The following is a 17,048-nucleotide window of genomic DNA, read 5'->3' on the forward strand; positions in this document are numbered from 1 at the left end:
GAATCAACCTCGAACGTCTAGCGGATGCTGGCGCACTCGTTGCGTTCAGCCTCATCGGGGTTTGCCAATCCCCGTGAATGTTACATTCACTAGCTCTGCTTTCCCCGGAATCTCCTAGGGTTTTCGGGGCCGCCGAGATCTTCTGCGATAAGTTCCTTCTGTGGCCGCATGAGATGCGAAAGTCATAGGTCCAGCAGCTGCAAGTGAAACAGTTTACCCTCTTCCTTGTGTATGGCTGGCTTAGAGGCCACTGAATCAGTAAGAGAGAATGTTCTGCTCTCTTGTACGAATAATATTCATTCCATATTATTCACACACAAATACACGAAGAAATCCTCCCCGAGCTGGAAAGGATTGATCATGCTGCAGCTACTGTTGACGTCGTCGGGACAAGGTTATTGGTGTCAGCCGCCGCCAATCTTCCAAGTCTTCTCTTTTTTGTAAAATTGGGGTTCTTTTCACTCTTTCCCATGCGCATTGCGCGACACTTAACAACAGAACCGAGAATTCGAATGTCCATCTGTGTCGAAGTTTGGGGTTTTCTCTAAGCCGAATAGTTTGAATCGAGCCTTTTCCAATTAGTCGCCCCCGATACCATGCCAGATCACAAACCTGACCAGAGTATTTCGACCCGTTTGTTGCGTGCCCTAGACCCAACCAAACACAGCCAAGGGACGCGTATAACTAGTTGAACAACAGATGGATCTTGATAGGATGTCTGCTTGGTCATGCTTTCTCGTAGAAGTAGCTGCTGCCCCTGGCATACTGCCTTTGTGCGTACCATGCGAACCTTCTCATCGTAGGTAATCAACGCTGATGATTTCGAACATGTCGTCATCCCAAGATTCCCTCTAATAGATGCCTTTTGCCTCTGAAAGTGACATTCCGCCTAGGTATATGCCTCGTGACAGAAGACCCAGTCAACAACAGCAAACCAGATGCCGAGGCGAGCAGATTAACTCCCATTCCAGGGTTGGTCATGTTTCTTTCATGCCACGACAACCTCCCGTATCGCCCCAGGCTGATGTAAATCGACCCTGTCCTGTAATACCATTTTCATGCTCCTAGCACATGTTGTCGTGGCTGACCTTCGCAAACTGGCAGAAGTTGCCGGCGAATTCGCCGGCAAACCGTACGACAACCAGCCTTCATCAAAACAGCAATATCTGACGAATGTCGGGACCCTAACAAGCAGCGATGCTGTGCAAAAAGAAACCAGCTTCGTGAAGTGTTTCATCTCTGTACTCCGATCAACCTTGCCCAAGCTTGCTACAAGCCCTTTACCGCGTAACAGAGAGATGCTGCATTAATACCCCTTCCATGCCCGCCATGCGATGCTTACCAGTCTAAAGGTTTCGTCACAAGAGTCTGTCGCCCACCAGATGCATCCATCCCGCCCCTTACTCTTAACTGTTCTCATATCTTCACGATCAGTTGGCTCTTGCCCCTGGGAATCCTTGTCCAACACCATGACCTCTTCGGGAGATCGCTACGCCAGAGATACGAGTGGGTTCTCGTCTTCGGGAGCGAATATAACCCAGAACCATACAAGGCAAGCGCCGCAACCACAGCGCCAGACTACTGCACCCCAGGATGCCATGCTGCACCAACATCTGCCTCAAAACCAGCACTCTGGAACAGCCTACTATCCCCATCAGGACCGATCGTATCAACAAACAGCTTCAAGTCAAGGCACACTGGGCTATACCTATGCTCCATCAAGTCAACCAGCCTACCAGGGAAGGTATGTGAGGGTGATATCATTGGAAAGACAACAAACACTAGCTAATCCATTCCGAACAGTCGTATTACCCAGGGATCCAACGATGCTCCTGGTGACCAATACCAGGTAAATTTGCCAGGGGCCCAGCACTCAATGGATGACCCTCAACAAAGAACAACCAACTTCGTGAACGGCCAGCAAGTTCGAATCGAATCGTCTCCCAACGAAGCCGAACAAAACGGTATCAGGCGTGGTACCAACACTATCTCACAATTTGAAAGTCAGTTCACAAGGACTGTCAACACCAGCACTCCGGCCAGTGAGGCTCAGAGGGATGAGCGATATCCTCAATGCACTCGCCAGAGTCATCTTTGCTATCCCAGAACCCTCGATTATCGTGGTCAACATGACAGCTCCTCACAAACACGACGGTGAAAGAGAGGTCGAAATCAACAGAGTGCAAAGTCTGGCGCTCAACATGGTGTCTCATGGCACTTGGCATGTTATCCTGTTTGTTTCTGCCTCTACCTGACATGCTCGTAATCTCATACGAATTACTATTTCTGTCATTTCTCGAAGGAACGCTCGTTGCTATATGATTTTGGTGTTTTGGCTGGTTGGTGCACCTTGTGCACGAATAGTTTTCATGATCAGACTGTTTTTCGAATTCAGGAGGGTCCGATCTGTGGTGTAGAAGTCTTATTATAATTTCAAGACTATTGTTTATCAATCAATGCAATTGATCTGTATTATCAAGAACACCGCGAGACTAATCCATTGGATGTTGGCTGGGTAGTTTCCAAAATGGTAGATCGCTGGCGAATTTGGGTGTCCCATGTAAGCCACAACCGTGTATTTCCCCCGCGGAGGGTCGTGTATTTCATCCACCATCCAACTTCCCCAATAGATGTTGGCTGCATGAGAAAACAATAGCGCGATGCACCCAGAAATAGTGCATACACCACATGCAAGTTCGCAGCTTCACACCCAATTTCTGTCCACTTGACAGAGAGTGATCCCCCATTGCATATCACGCTGTTTGCCAGTGGGCAGGCTGGTGAATCAACCAAGCCAACTGCGAATCATTTAAACGGCATTCTGCTGCGCATGTCTCAATATGTATGTGATTAAGACGAGACGTGCATTGATCGTGATGACCGTTGATTAAATGAGTTGCTTGTTGGAGGTAACGCCCGTCACTGGCTCTGATCTGAAGCCTGGCCATCTTGGACAACTAAATGTTGTGCATCCGCTCATCGTATAGTATGTTAGACGTGGCCCCTGTAGATTAGAGCTCCTTGGCGTAGTTAAACAGCTCACTGTCTTCTGTGATAGCGCAAAGCCCTTTTGAGTAGACCTTCAAGCCCCCAGCAGCACTGAGATAGCGGTAGTTTTATCCCATTAATACTTTGACAACCTGCAAAGCCCTGTAGGCCTATGGGAACCTGCGATGAAAGTTACCGTCTGCTGAGACCTGGCACCAAAACAGATGCTCTGACAGGGTGCCAGCCACCAACGTCCACAGCTGGAAATCAGGCTGAGGGGCCTTTGGTGACAATCGATTGCCAATGCATAAAACATGGAGGGTCTGTCTCACACACTAGAGAATCTCGGTGCTGGGAACGAGGACTCCGAGCTGAAACTGTATTCCTGGGAGCCCACGCGTGCAGATCAGGAGAGTGGCTTGAAGGGAGGAGATGTTAAGTAGTCCCAGATGTCCACTATCGTGGTTCCTCGAATTCTTGTTTCTGGCCGCAGAATGTGAGAGCCTTTCGCAGCTCCGCACTGGTCGGTCTTTGTCGAGTGGTGACAGATTCAGGTCGTTACCATGGAACTGGCGAATCTCATGTCCCTGTCGGTAGGTGTGGCTTCAGCCTTCTGTTCTGTTTCGCACCCGTTTCGTTTCAGTTTGTTTCGTTCAATTTTTGTTTCGTTTAATCACCAAGGAAGGCCTGGAGTGCTCTTATGGATGAGAACATGGAGTGCGCCTCGCCCATAAGCATCTTCCACTTATGGGACCTTGTTTAGAAACTCTCCAATCGCTTGATGCCCCCCTAGGCTGCCGTGCCTGGGCTCCTATGCCATTGTACCAAGGACTCGAGGTGCCACCTGGTTGGACGCCGCCTGAAGACTCGGTAACTTCGACACACGATGAATCCATCACTCCAAGCTGACCAACGAACAAGCTCCCTTTTCTTTTTCTTCATGTCGATTGCTTCTTCCGTCGATCCACTACTTTCGGATATCCTCCAACAAAATTCGAATATTAACGGGACGATCGGTGCTGCCTCTGCTTTGTGCCAACATGTACAGTAGCCTGTACCCCTGTCGCGAGCTTACTGGCTAGTTGAACGAAGTGACTCTTTTGCCATCACATCTTTCAAACCTCGTCCATCGATATCGGCATCATCATCAACTGACGACGTACCGTATTGTTGGCCGTTGTTTGCAACGTCTCGCCTTATCGGCCTATCACTTCTTCGGTTCCATTGAACAGCTGGGTCTGTCTGCGAAGGCACGCAAAAGCACCGTGATCTTGTGCAGAGCCCTGCGTATTATCACATCTGGAACCAGCCCTTTCCAGTCTTTTCTGCCAACAGCTGCATCACTCTGTTCACAAAACAGAGTGACTGGCGAATCATTCCATACTTTTTTTCCAGCAACCGAAAGAATCTGGCCTGTAGCTTCCTCGTCGATACTCCTCGAACCTCATCCCCTGGAAGTTCCGTCTGGCGTGTCATCTTTCAACCTCTGGTACAGCCACCAGCATCGGAGGCAAGGAAGAAATTGGTAGCTCGGGGGCTTCACTGGCATTAACCAGGGTGCTTTCATACGTCCCGTCATGGATCCTCATTCTGGGCTTCGTGAGCCTGTGGCTCGGATATGCGTTACCTGCTCACAAGCATGTGAGAGAAAGAATGGTCATTGGGCATGCGTCAACTGTGACCTTGTCTACAAGTATGACGAAGGGAATCTCGAAATAGTGTCCCAGGGCAATCCCACTACCTTTGGTAGAGGTGTAGTCTTCCGACCTCTTTCAGGAGCACAAGAGCAAGGCCATCAACCTCCCTCTCCATGTTTGTCTAAGGCGGCAGACAAACATGAGAACCACAAAGACTGGGTACGCTATAGGTTACTGCATCTCCCTTCAACAGAGAGCATACTAACAGTACAGACTTTCCCAGATGTAGTCGAGCAGGACAGCCTGTCGAGTCATGATCAGACCAGGGATGGCTCTGCGCCTACACTCTCTCAAGTGTATGCCCTCCAGGGAAGCTGTGGCAGGTTTGTCTATTGCGCTTCCACCCGGATAGTGACTAGTCTAATGGCGGAGTAGCGTTGACCACGGATGGCGGGTTGTCGATAATGGCCCAAGCCAGGAGAGAGGTGATCCAAACCAGTCCTATGAATCGATGGACCTCGACACCGATGATGAGGAAACTAATGACGAGGCGTTTCACTCTTGGATTGATGAAACAACTGGACCGGGACTGAGCGGAAGACAAAGAGGCATTAGCCACGTCTTGCATCAAGTCGCCGTTCTTGGTCTGGACCGAGACACTTCTCCGAACGCACTCCCAAACAACACGACGCTTGAAATTTCCGATGACACAGATATGGAGGAGTGAAACATATCTTTCTGGCTTTCAGCCTCTGGGGAAATAAGGGATAGAGGATGGGAGTGAACATGGTGCTAGAGACTTGAAGAGGGCACACCGAGTGCGCTTGTTCTCTCTCCTGTCGTGCCTGCCAAGGTAGGTACTTAGGTGAGTAGTGCCTACCTAGGTAGTCTTTCCAGTTTCTATAGGTACGTAGACGTCGATCGAAGGGCAGGCACCCCCCGCTGCTGGCAGTTGAGGTACGATTTGAAGAATCAGGAGAGAATCATTTCAGGGGGCGCAGATAGGCGTGCGTGGTGCTTCGGGTTATGATAGATGAAAGACGAAAGATGAAAAGGAGTGCAAGGAAGAGACTGAACGTCTCCGATGCTTATGATGGATGATAATGACTAGGATAGGGCAAGGGCTGGATGCGCTGTTTGCTTTCGCTGGGAATTGTCTTGGCTTGGGATGGCTTTCTCCTAGACTGTTTGAGCTTGGTGGTTTCTTTGTTTCGCTTATGTTGGTGGTCTATTTGAAACGCGAGGAGCTGTAATGATATGTCACTTTCTCTCAGCGTCCTCGTTCAATTGTATTTGAGACTCTGCCCCTGACATCGAAAGCTCGCCATGCCTACGCAACCAATTCGCAAATGATAAGGCTGTGTAAACTTGTTGTCTGCGACCATTCTCCATCCCTCTCATTTGGTATAATGGTCATCATCCAATCGGTGATGGCAATTGGTCTATGTCGCCACAAGCTACCACACCAGCTGCGCTTGGTAAAAAGATCAGGCGTGGCAAAGAATGTGCCATCTCCAATAGTTGAGAAAAGAACAGAGATCATCCTTGTGGCTGAGCCAGGGCCTTGGGGTGTATTTTATGTTGTGTGAGTGGCATCTTGAAGTCTCCTGTGTTCAAACACTTGAGTAGCACAAGCTGAGACGACATAACGAAAAGCTCATGAGAAGCAGAGAGCGCGAAAAGAGACCTGAAAATGAAGAAAGGGGATTAAATAGGGGAAACGGTAAACGAGATCAAATGGCGCACTTGGTGAAGCCACTCATGACAGACAATCCGGGGTAATCGCCTGAACTTTTTCGGACCGGCGGGCCCACTCCACCGCCGGGATCATTAGCTGCCTCCGGCAATTTGCATTCTTTCGGGTGCCCGCTTATACTTGCTTGTTGCAAACAGCTACCCTGGGAATCACGAAACTGGGCGTTCGGCTCTTCATATATATAACTGTCTCAAAATCTTTCCACTGAACACGAGGAAACACCGGAACTCGTGTGTCAGACCGCCTTCGGAGAGGCCGAGAATTCAGCTTGGTCTGTTCATGACTGCAGATCACCTATTGTCAGTCATTCTTCCGGCTATGCATTCTCGAGGTTGACCTTTAAGGGTCCGCTTGGCTTGTTGATGATTTATATCCGTTTCTGTTGCTGAACCGTCCGCTAGAACCTCGTTGCCTGCCCATCAATCCACGAAGATATTAGCTTCTTCGGCAATGAGTCACATTAGTTAGTCGCAGCTGCATGGTGAAGGACTTTCAACACCATATATAGACAATCTCCCGATGCCGTTTCACAATTGTTCACGCTGTTTTCACGGTGGTACATCATTGAGATTATAAATCTTCTGTCTGATCTGGCCTTCCACAACGAGACTCCGAACTATCAAGTTCAACTTGCCACAGAAGCCCACCCACCAGTTATCAACAGAGGCGACAAAATGAACCCTGTGGAACTAGACGGAAGAACAGGAGAGGGCGGTGGACAGGTTGTAAGAGTCGCAATAGCAATAGCTGCCTTGGCGGGACAGGCTGTCACCATCACCAACGTCAGAGGAAACCGAGAACGTGGAGGTGAGTGATGCCTAAACACGTACTGCGACGCCACTAGCTGATATTCCCCAGGTCTCAAGAGCCAACACGTTACGAGCATTCAATTCCTCGCGGAGATAACAGATGCAGATGTGGAGGGCCTAAGTGTAGGTTCCAAGACCATAACTTTCGCTCCACGACGAGGACCCACAGAACTATATCAACGCAATATCAAGATATCTGCAGAGTCAGGTTCTGCGAGCACTCTCCTCATTTTGCAAGCTGTCCTCCCGTTTCTGATCTTTGCCGGCAATGATTCCGAGGAATCAGTCGAACTTTCAATATCTGGTGGATCCAATGTGTCGTTTTCGCTCAGTTTTGAATACCTGGACCAAGTTCTCCTACCAACATTGGAAGAACGATTTGGAATTCATGTTGAAAGGGCGTTAGAAAGACGTGGATGGAGCCTCGGTCCGCAGTCGAGAGGTCAGATACGTCTCAAGTTTCTTCCATTGAAGATTGGCCAAACTCTGCGATACAAATCCCCAGAGCAACGTAGTTACCCTGAGTCCTATGAGATCAAGTCTATTGATGTCAGCATGCTAGTGCCTGGCAGCACGCACGAGAGACTCCAGGCATCACTGACAAGGGACCTTGGGGGTTTCTTTTCTGGGGCAGACGTCCATTTCAAGCATATTGAAGACACGAGCCTAGATTCACGGTGGTACATACTGCTTGTGACCCATTCCACATCTGGGATCAGATGGGGACATGACTGGCTTGGATCAATACCGAAAAAGACAAAGAACAGGGACATGTTCGTCGATCAAGTGTCAAGAAAATTGTGTCTGGGTTTGTACGATGAGGTAGCTGTCGGTGGCCAAGTCGACGTTCATCTTCAAGATCAAGTGGTCGTTTTCCAAGCACTCTGTGAGGGATACTCTTCGTTTCCTCGAGGAGATGCCCCAGATGATTCTCCACCTGACACACTAATCGATGCCATGGGAAACCTGGATATCGGTACTGGCAGAATGAGAAAAGAAAAGACGAATGAGCCCTTCGGTTACGGCTCTCTTCATACACAAACAGCCCGGTGGGTTGCCAGCGAGATGTTGCCGAGCGTCGAGTTTTACAACAAAGGCAACCTGGTGAAAGGGGCAGGTATATCAATGAAATAGACTCTGTTGAGAGCTTGACGTTGCATACTTATGACTCAATGGTAGTTCGTTATAGATGAGTATGAATGTGGTTAGATAAGGCCAAAACACCAATGAAAGCATGCATTTTTGTTGAGCGGTGTGGATTGGGATGCGACGTGGCTGCCTGAGGATGGCCTCACAGAGGAGCAAAAGTTTTAACTGGCAGAGAATTATGCCGTATAACACGATTATTTTCGTTGGGTATAAGTTAGCCATCTCCTGCCAACCTCAACTTTGCCTGTGGCTGATGCCACCATAAGGTGTCCGAGCCTCAGTCTTGTCATAGCAGGCCTCGATAATCATGGTCGTTGCACTTTAGCTACACACTACCACCAAAATAATGCTCATCAGGATGAAGGAACATCACCGAACCGGAATTGTGACCATCCGAAGCTGCCTTCATGAAGAGTCCATATCTGTTTTCCCCAATCCTCACTGGCGGCGCCTGCAGCGATGAAAACTGGCATAAGGTGATCCATGAAAGGGTGTGCTTGTTTCGCATCTCCCCGCTTACATATCGCCGCCATCTTCTCCTCTCGGACAGCTGGGTCGGCCTCCACAGCCTCCTTGAGAGCGTTATCGAAGCTCACAACATATGGCAGTGGCTCTGTGTTACCCTCGAACATGTGGTGCATGTCACGTAAGTTGTGTACTGACATTCCGGCTCCAATGATGACTATTCCCTCGTCCCGAAGTGCAGATACAGCACGTCCGAGAGCGTAGTGAGCATGAGGATCTTCGTTTTTGAAGAGCGAGACTTGAACAAGTGGTACGTTGAGTGGATTTGTTTCTGGGTTGAAAGCTGCAAGCTGTTAGACCTTCACATATGGATATCCGTTGTTTGGAGAAACGCACCAACATGAAAGCCAGAAAATACGCCATGATCAAGACCTCGCTCCATTCCATAGGATTGGATACCAGCTTCTGAAAGCATGACCATAATCTTGCTCGCAAGCTCTGGGCTACCCTTGTTTGGATATTGAGCTTTATAAAAGTGATCGGGGAATCCGTAGAAACTGAGATTATTAACATAAAACCTTGTAAAGCATGGAGTGATGTGACGCACTCATAAATGAGAGGAGTATCTACAGCATTGTTAACATGAATAGCGCGCTCCTCTCCCATCCAATGTGCTGAGAAGACCACTACGGCCTTCGGCTTCACTTTCTGCGTTATTTCCTTTCCAATTTGTTGGAGGACAGGATACACTGGGTGCTTTGTGTTATACTGCACATCAGGCTTGGAGTACGTCAGTAGCTATCCGCTTGAGCTTCAACATAAGTAGACTCACACCACCATGACTGAAGAAGTATACAGGCGCCTTTGTTGCTGTATTCGTCTTCATTGGAAATGTTACATCCTTCTGTGAGTTATACCAATCAAAGCCTGCCCTCTGCAGAGTCGATGAGAAGGCTTTGAGTGGTGAAGCACCAAACAAGGCAATCATGGCTCCGGCAATAGAGAAGAAGCCGATCAATGATCGGAAAGATAGGAGTTGGGTCATATTGAACAGCGATAGGTTTCGGTAGCAACTCTTGAGTTACTGGTTAATCCACGGTCGCTTAGAATATGTGTCTTCCTTTTACATGTACTGTAAGTGTATATCCGAATATCCATCTCGGGAGAGGCCGGCGCTGGTAAATCCATCAGTGGATCTGGCCCAGCTGAAGTGGGATGAATTTGATGCTGAATCAGCTCATCACGGGGATCTTGTTTACGTAGCCGACTGTGGAGGGATCTGAGACATGATTGCACTTTTATGCTATGATATTCGGGCTGGAATTTGATTCATAAACATAGTTATTAAAAGCTAGAGCTCGTATAATAGACTAGGTGAACTTAGGTATGCAAACGAATAGAAAGCTCTAGCCAGACACAATCAAAATTCAGGAGTCAATTACAACTGGCTTCAACACACAAACTTAGAATGACGCAGGATAAATCAAACTTGAGTCTTAAATTGCGTGAACGTAGAGGTCGTAGAACAAAGAATAAGCCTACTTCCTGTTGAAGCTTGGAAGACCTCATATTCAGACTTGACTGTTACGGCTGGCAAGCTCAAGTTCACGGAGCCGGATAAACTAGCCCCACAACTGCACCAACGCAGCTACGTTTAGTGGTCGGTTGCCTGTGCAACTGCCAAATTAGCCCGCCAAAAATTGGAAGTCAGGGCAGCTTCAGAAACTGCCACTGGGCATGTGAACAGGCGGCTCGTCCAACCATCAGCAACCTCAACTCCTTTCGTGCAGACAGACATCGCCATCTAGGATTTCGTACCTCCTAAGGTATCCGTACGGCCCATCGATTCGACACCCCCTCCTCGCCGTTTGTCAGCTCTCCCTGCCGCCAAAGCCTTCATCATGGCTCCTCTCATTCTACATAACGTTCCTGACGACGAGTGTTACGTTGGCGATGATGGCGTGAAGCGACCATATGCCATGTATTTCAACCAGTATGTCTTCCTCCTTGCCCATTCGAATCAATGCTAACGTAACGCGAAAAAGGCAAGATGCTCCCCAAGGAAGCGCACGGTCACGTCGCAGCGCCGCTGAGTCTGGTTCCTTCGGTAAATCCACACGGCGCTCACGATCACGTACTGGTACACCTGCACGCAGTCGCGAAAATCCTACACTAGCTGCTGCAGACAAGCTCTTTGGCGACTGGGTATCGAACCAGGCTGCAACAGCGCCATCTCAAACTGTTCAGCGCAAGAGCAGTGGTTTGATGCAAGAAGAGGTTCCCGTCAAGCGATCTGTTACTTCTACACCCGTCGAGCTCATCCTTCGCGGCTACCGGTCATCAACACAGCAGTATGCCGCTATTTCACACTATGAATCCCTTGCCGGCGCGATCTTGGAGGATTACCCTCGCGAACCTCCTGCCAGCCAACGCCGATACAAATCTGAGTTGCGCGACCCTGCCTTTACGCGACGTCGCAACCTGACAGCAGATGAGCGAGCTATGGTGAATCGCGCAGATGGCGGAGAGCACTGGGTGAAGGTCACCTTCGAAAGCAGAGAAGCTGCCGAAGCTGCTACTTTTGCCAGCCCTCAGAGAATACTGGGTCATCTGGTTTATGCTGAGCCGTACCGAGGTGTTCCTCCCGCCAAAGACGAGGCTTGTCCCGATATCGAGGTCGTTCCAGACCATTCCCGCTCACAAAGTATGCCTGCTGCTGTTCCCACTGCCAATGGTCGCAAGAGCTTCAGTGGGCCTACATCGTTTAACAGCCGGCTCCTCGATCTCTCTCCTCCTCATTCGCAGACATCTAGCTTTACCATGGATACTGGAACTATCAGCAACTCTCACGCTTCTACAGCTACGATCACCGAGCCTTTCCCTCTTCCTCAAGCTACCACATCAAGCATCGAACCCATGGAGATCCGTGATGGCGACAGCGTTTTCTGCCGCCGCATCCCTACTGCCCGTCGCGCTACCATTCTTCCCGCCGAACAAGCTCTCCTACCTCAACAAACTATGATGCAACGGGTCGTCAATGCTATTCCCTTTGTGAAGTGGTTCGGCGGTAGCATGATCGGCAACGAAGTACCACGAACCGAGACCGGCGAGTTTGACTGGAGCAAAGCCAGTCTCTACTGGAAGCTTATCTGGTGGCTCGACGCTACTTTTGGACTGTTCAGCGGCGATGTACTCAATGCCGACAAGGACGACTAGAGGACGTTCGGTCGGCGTTGGAAGCCAAAGGTGTTGAAACCAGCGTCCCAACGAAAGGGGTCGACGTCTAAAAGACGACGATCGTCGGGCGGCCGTGATAGAATGTACGAGAGACGAAGAATTTGATCATTGACCACGGCGTAATAACGATCATGGCGTCAGGCGTGTTATAATGGAATTGGGACCGTGTCTGAGTTGGTCGACATGCTTAATAGATGGAGGGTGGAAAATCCGTATAATGTTCTGTACACTATCAATCAAGAGCAAAGTACTCTTGCAAAATCTATTGCTGCCTCTCCGTGAAGAGAATATTTCCCAAATGCCCGTGTAAACGCCCTTGTAGATGAATCCCGAACACGACGATAAGTCATTGTCACCACTTAATCAGTTTCAGCTTGGACTTTTATCTTCATCACCGCTCCATGCAGCTGCTGAGCCAGCGTCTGTGATGAGCGGCTCTGAATTTGCCCTTTTTCTCACCGAGGTTGGTGATCCTGACCGACCTCTCGTTTCCTCCTCTTGACCATTTTCTTTTTCATGCCCACCATCGCCATTATGTTGCTCTTCTGCTCCTGCGTCATCAGCTTCCACAACAGGCATCAGGAGCTCCGACCTATTCAAATCGTCTTCTCCGTTTTCAAGCCCTTCTGCTCTACCCCCTAGAGAATCAAATGTCACGTCTGTTGGAATGCGACGAATAGGCTGTGGTGAGAACGGCCTTGCATTGCGGGGTTTGTTGAAGTCAGTTGAGAAGACGCTGTCACTGTCATTCATAACGCCACCACCGGGTCTAGAATCAGATGCCAGTGCTGCTAGAGATTGATACCGTTCTGTGTCCATAAGAAGACTGTCCCCTCTAGCGTGACTTCTGGATGGATCTGATCCTGTATCGGCCAGTATGCTCTTAGGGGGGAGGATAGAGAAGAGTTTGGGGGTGTCGCCGCTACCGCCACTTCCCAAGTTCGCAGCATCTTCCTCCGTTGCGAATAAGTCTTGACCCTTTTCAAGAAGATCATCTAGGCCGCCTCCGCTCCAGCCTTTCCTCGCTAGACCTTCAAATATGTCCACTTCTGCACGTACAAGACTGCAGCTTGCTTCGACAATCCTTCCACTTGTCTCTTGACTCTCCCTCAATAGTGTCCGTGCATGATCGGCATGCAAAGTCGTTAAGCCATCCAATTTTGTCGTCAACTCGACTAAATGTGCCCTAAATCGACCAACATCCCGTCTCCTCTGTTTATGCAGCTTCATTCCTTCTTTCTCCAGTCGCTTGATTTCTTTGCTTTGTGCCTTGATCTTTTGTTTGTACGTCTCCTCTTCATCGTCAATAACGGTCTGCCACTTGTCCAGATCATGGAGCAGTGGTACTTCGAAGGATCGGTATACCGTCTCAGAGAGGATCTGTTGGTGATTGGCAACAAGGTAGTGTACTCCGGAGGCGGACATAAGCGTATCGGCTGTGCAGGAACCCTTGGTTGTAAAGCTTGCTGTCATATTAGTCCCAGACGGACCGATGGGCTCGGCGCGAGCTTCCTTTAACCTGGCGCATGCTTCAAGTGCTGATCCAAATGTCGATGCGGCGGTTGACAATGCGGCGAGTGCCAGTCGGTAGCCTTTTGCGGAGGCGACAAGGTCGGAGTAAGCTTGCTGAGAGAGCTCTAGGTCGGCTTTTGTAAGGACAGCATGTGAAGATCGTGGGGGCGGCGGCAAAGGCAGATTATACTGAGATAACGGATTTGCAGTCGACGCAAGAGAATAGACTGGCGATCCCGGAACGGGCGGCAGCTGTGACGGTGTCGGCGACACTGGACGCGATGTTGTTTCGGAGGCCATATTTGTTTACTTTGGGCGGTCGATCATCGGGGGATGCTCGGGCTTGTGAGACTGGTGCTCAAGGCGCACAAACGACAAAACTTCAGATATAGTTGTGTGCTTCACAACAATGAAGTTGATGCGTCAGCTTGGATTTGCCGAGTGACGGTCAAGGTTATCGACTCTACCAAGGTTTCGGTTGGCGAATGTTGGAGAAGAAGTGGTCCAGGATCAAGGGTCTGTTGTTTCGAGCTCATCTCCCCCACCGATAGAAGGTTCGCGTGCGCTAGGCGTTAGGGCACTTAGTGGCCCGGTCTTATCATGCAACTCGGTAGGGCGTTCTGAGCCACTCAGTAGTGGAGCGCACGTCATTTGGTGTACATTCATCCATCCATACGGAGAATTTGGAGATCTTTTGGCATCACGAGGTATCGATGAGCGATATCAGATATAGAACACGCGGCATATGAAGTCTATATAATTGGCCCCTTCACAACTCGTGCCAGAATAATGTGATATCATGATTTTGGAAACCTTTGGCGCTTGGTAGACTGTCTATTATCTTCTATTTCGCACAAGAGAGGGTTCTGTGTTCAAAGGCTCACAAGTCTATACTTTGTGAGGTCTATACCATGTATGACTTTAGTTCTTGGGAGGCAATTGCTTTCTCAGGAACGCCTCAACCTCATCAAGCTCCTCCAGGCAAGCAGAGTGGCCCATACCACTATCAAGAGTTAGCATCTCCTTGTTAATATAGCACTGGTCACTTACGGGTAAGTCTTAAATGACACATCGTAGCCAAGCTCCTTGAGCAGATCGGCACTCAGCTTTCCACGCTGGAAAGGAACAATAGGGTCCGCATCTCCATGGAACATCATCACAGGGGTCTGGCGGTTGGCATCCGTGGGCTTGACAAGGTCGGCAAAGGTTTTGGACAGGAGAAGCCATGATGAAAGGCCGACGATACCGCCCAGCTTGCTTGTGCAGGTGAGACCAGCAAGGAGTGACATGGCGCCTCCCTGGGAGAAACCTCCAAGAACAATACGCTCAGGGGGGATGCCAGAGTTAACCTCCTCTTGGATGAGATCATGGAAGTACTTTTGACTTCGCTTAATGCCCTCTGTATCCTCATTGCGGACCAGGCTATCAACATCTCCGCCGAGTTGTTTCTGCTTCGTGTCAGGATAGCCAATCAGATGAATCAGAGCAACTTACAACGTCAAACCACCCAGGCATTCTCATTCCCATGTTCTAAACGTGTTAGTTGGGTCTTGAAAAGGCTCCTCAAAGGTCAACTCACCACAGTGATGGGGATTTCTGGAGCATGAGGCAGAATGAACTTGACTTCATTGAGCTTCTCTCGTCGGCGCCAATTCTCAACAGCACTTGCCCAGCCATGGCCAGTGTCACCCAGGCCATGCACGAAGATGACGGTAGCCGTGTGGCGGGATGCCGCAGGGAAGACGAGGGGGAGTTTTCCTGACATCCTGACTTCTGGCTGAGTCTCTGGTTCGGTGCTGGTGGATAAGGATTTGAATATGAAGAGAAACACTAATGGAGCAGCAACGGTGCAAAAGTAGCGAAGGAAGTGTCTATAGGATATTGAATCGTTGTTGGTTTGCTGCGGTTGATTGGACATGAATGGAAGGGTTCAAGTTAAGTTGTCCAATGATTGTGTCGATATCAAGTGGAGAGTTTAGTGGCAGATACAAGTAGAAACTGAGAGTACCTAGCCTGACAAGCTGCTTACCCTGCACATACCCCACTATTTTCCTTGCGGAATTATGTGTATTATCAAGATACAGTATTAAACAATGCTGGTAGTTCTAACGGAATAGAATGTATCTAGTGATTTCTTGTACCCTAGCTACCAATGATCAATCAAGTGAAAGTGACTTAACTCACGTGACCTCATCGATCGAAAGAAAGTGAGAAAGAAAGAAAGCCAATAATGTCATTTCTAATAAGCGAGAACTACCAAGGCATGTGAAGATGGAAGCAACGCGGTAGTATTGTAACTTATTTACTGGTCGATGTACTATACATTGGATATATATTTGGGAGCAAGGCGCACATGTGGTGATTCCAGTAGCCAGAACGCTTGCAAGATTATCACGGGAATTGCACTAACTATAACAAACGACTGTGGATATCTCGAACTACATGAAGAAAGGAGGAGTTGGAATATATAAGTTACTACATGAATTTATATCATATACTTTGCTGCAACTATTATCCTACCGAGAGTCACTAGTAATGGAGAAAGAGAAGGAAGAAACCATTTGGTTAATAGACTTACACTGAAGGTGATAAACAACACACGAATGCCTCGTATTGCTTCTTCTAGGCTTTCCAAGGCACTTATGAAACTCAGTGACTTCACAGTTACTGGACAATAGTTACTTCGCTACTGTAAATGGTAATAACATGCGTTATCATTTGAACCAGTTTCCAGTCCTCGAAACAAGGAGTAATACTGGAATGTTATGGGTGAGGTAACTGTATGAGAAGGAACCTAAAATTTGTTAATTTGAAGCTCGTTGCCGGTTTTCTACGTTGAAAAGATATAACAATATCAGTGGTTTACAATACCATTTATAATTATTACCCTGTGCCTGTTTGGCTTCACTGTGCCGTCCGAAACTCTGTCAGTGGTATGGGGTTTGTGGACCTTTCCTGTACCTCGACAACTATCAAGGGCTGATCCCAAATCCCAATCGTGGAGTGATTCTTGAAATGTGGCTTTCTGATGCTCTTTTTTGAAGTTGTGATCAACTCGACCACCATAAGAACCGCATATCAGTGAGACTGTTACTTACCTTATGGAAACGATCAAGTAGACTGGAGGATAACGATGATCGAGGGATTCAGTAGACAAACGAGACAAACTCTTCGCTGAAATAATAGTAAATGGCGGTTAGGGGCCTCAACTTATCGACTTCCTGTACAAGAAGACCAATCTTCATAAATGAAATCACCAGGATGAACAAAATTGTTAAGCATTTGACAGGATTTTTTTATACAACCCTGGATTTGCAACTCGTCACAGCCTATTCCAGATAGATTCTTTTCTTAACGATACCCTACGGATTTGGTTCTGACTCAAATGCTTTTCTTCACCAGATTGTACTCAGCCAAAAGTTTGCCCATGCCCGTGAAGAAGCGGATTTCTTCACAAAGCTCAGTTTAAGGGCTGATGACGAAGCCGAGATGGTA

General features: G+C 48.6%; 7 protein-coding genes across 7 annotated transcripts; 4 read left to right on the forward strand and 3 right to left on the reverse strand.

Annotated features, from left to right (window-relative positions):
• Window positions 1–1,469: 1,469 nt before the first annotated feature.
• FMAN_02738 (uncharacterized protein) lies at window positions 1,470–2,158 on the forward strand (the record flags this gene model as incomplete). The annotated part of the gene is made up of 2 exons (XM_041820339.1): window positions 1,470–1,744; window positions 1,804–2,158. 2 exons carry the CDS (start codon window positions 1,470–1,472, stop codon window positions 2,156–2,158), a joined length of 630 nt encoding a protein of 209 aa, XP_041686229.1.
• Window positions 2,159–4,565: 2,407 nt separating this feature from the next.
• On the forward strand, window positions 4,566–5,352 carry FMAN_02739 (uncharacterized protein; the record flags this gene model as incomplete). Its single annotated transcript, XM_041820340.1, has 3 exons — window positions 4,566–4,844; window positions 4,899–5,008; window positions 5,061–5,352. 3 exons carry the CDS (start codon window positions 4,566–4,568, stop codon window positions 5,350–5,352), a joined length of 681 nt encoding a protein of 226 aa, XP_041686230.1.
• Window positions 5,353–7,055: 1,703 nt separating this feature from the next.
• Window positions 7,056–8,324, forward strand: FMAN_02740 (related to RNA-3`-phosphate cyclase 1; the record flags this gene model as incomplete). Its single annotated transcript, XM_041820341.1, has 2 exons — window positions 7,056–7,188; window positions 7,240–8,324. 2 exons carry the CDS (start codon window positions 7,056–7,058, stop codon window positions 8,322–8,324), a joined length of 1,218 nt encoding a protein of 405 aa, XP_041686231.1.
• A 368-nt stretch (window positions 8,325–8,692) lies between these two features.
• On the reverse strand, window positions 8,693–9,849 carry FMAN_02741 (uncharacterized protein; the record flags this gene model as incomplete). Its single annotated transcript, XM_041820342.1, has 4 exons — window positions 8,693–9,147; window positions 9,201–9,361; window positions 9,412–9,584; window positions 9,637–9,849. 4 exons carry the CDS (start codon window positions 9,847–9,849, stop codon window positions 8,693–8,695), a joined length of 1,002 nt encoding a protein of 333 aa, XP_041686232.1.
• An 856-nt stretch (window positions 9,850–10,705) lies between these two features.
• On the forward strand, window positions 10,706–12,020 carry FMAN_02742 (uncharacterized protein; the record flags this gene model as incomplete). Its single annotated transcript, XM_041820343.1, has 2 exons — window positions 10,706–10,797; window positions 10,850–12,020. The coding sequence occupies 2 exons, from the start codon at window positions 10,706–10,708 to the stop codon at window positions 12,018–12,020; spliced, it is 1,263 nt and encodes a 420-aa protein (XP_041686233.1).
• A 390-nt stretch (window positions 12,021–12,410) lies between these two features.
• Window positions 12,411–13,853, reverse strand: FMAN_02743 (uncharacterized protein; the record flags this gene model as incomplete). Its single annotated transcript, XM_041820344.1, has 1 exon — window positions 12,411–13,853. One exon carries the CDS (start codon window positions 13,851–13,853, stop codon window positions 12,411–12,413), a length of 1,443 nt encoding a protein of 480 aa, XP_041686234.1.
• Window positions 13,854–14,474: 621 nt separating this feature from the next.
• FMAN_02744 (uncharacterized protein) lies at window positions 14,475–15,318 on the reverse strand (the record flags this gene model as incomplete). The annotated part of the gene is made up of 4 exons (XM_041820346.1): window positions 14,475–14,556; window positions 14,604–15,001; window positions 15,048–15,083; window positions 15,133–15,318. 4 exons carry the CDS (start codon window positions 15,316–15,318, stop codon window positions 14,475–14,477), a joined length of 702 nt encoding a protein of 233 aa, XP_041686235.1.
• Window positions 15,319–17,048: the final 1,730 nt, after the last annotated feature.

The sequence above is a fragment of the Fusarium mangiferae genome (assembly GCF_900044065.1).
Source record: "Fusarium mangiferae strain MRC7560 genome assembly, contig: FMAN_scaffold010, whole genome shotgun sequence".
Classification (NCBI taxonomy): Eukaryota; Fungi; Ascomycota; class Sordariomycetes; order Hypocreales; family Nectriaceae; genus Fusarium; species Fusarium mangiferae.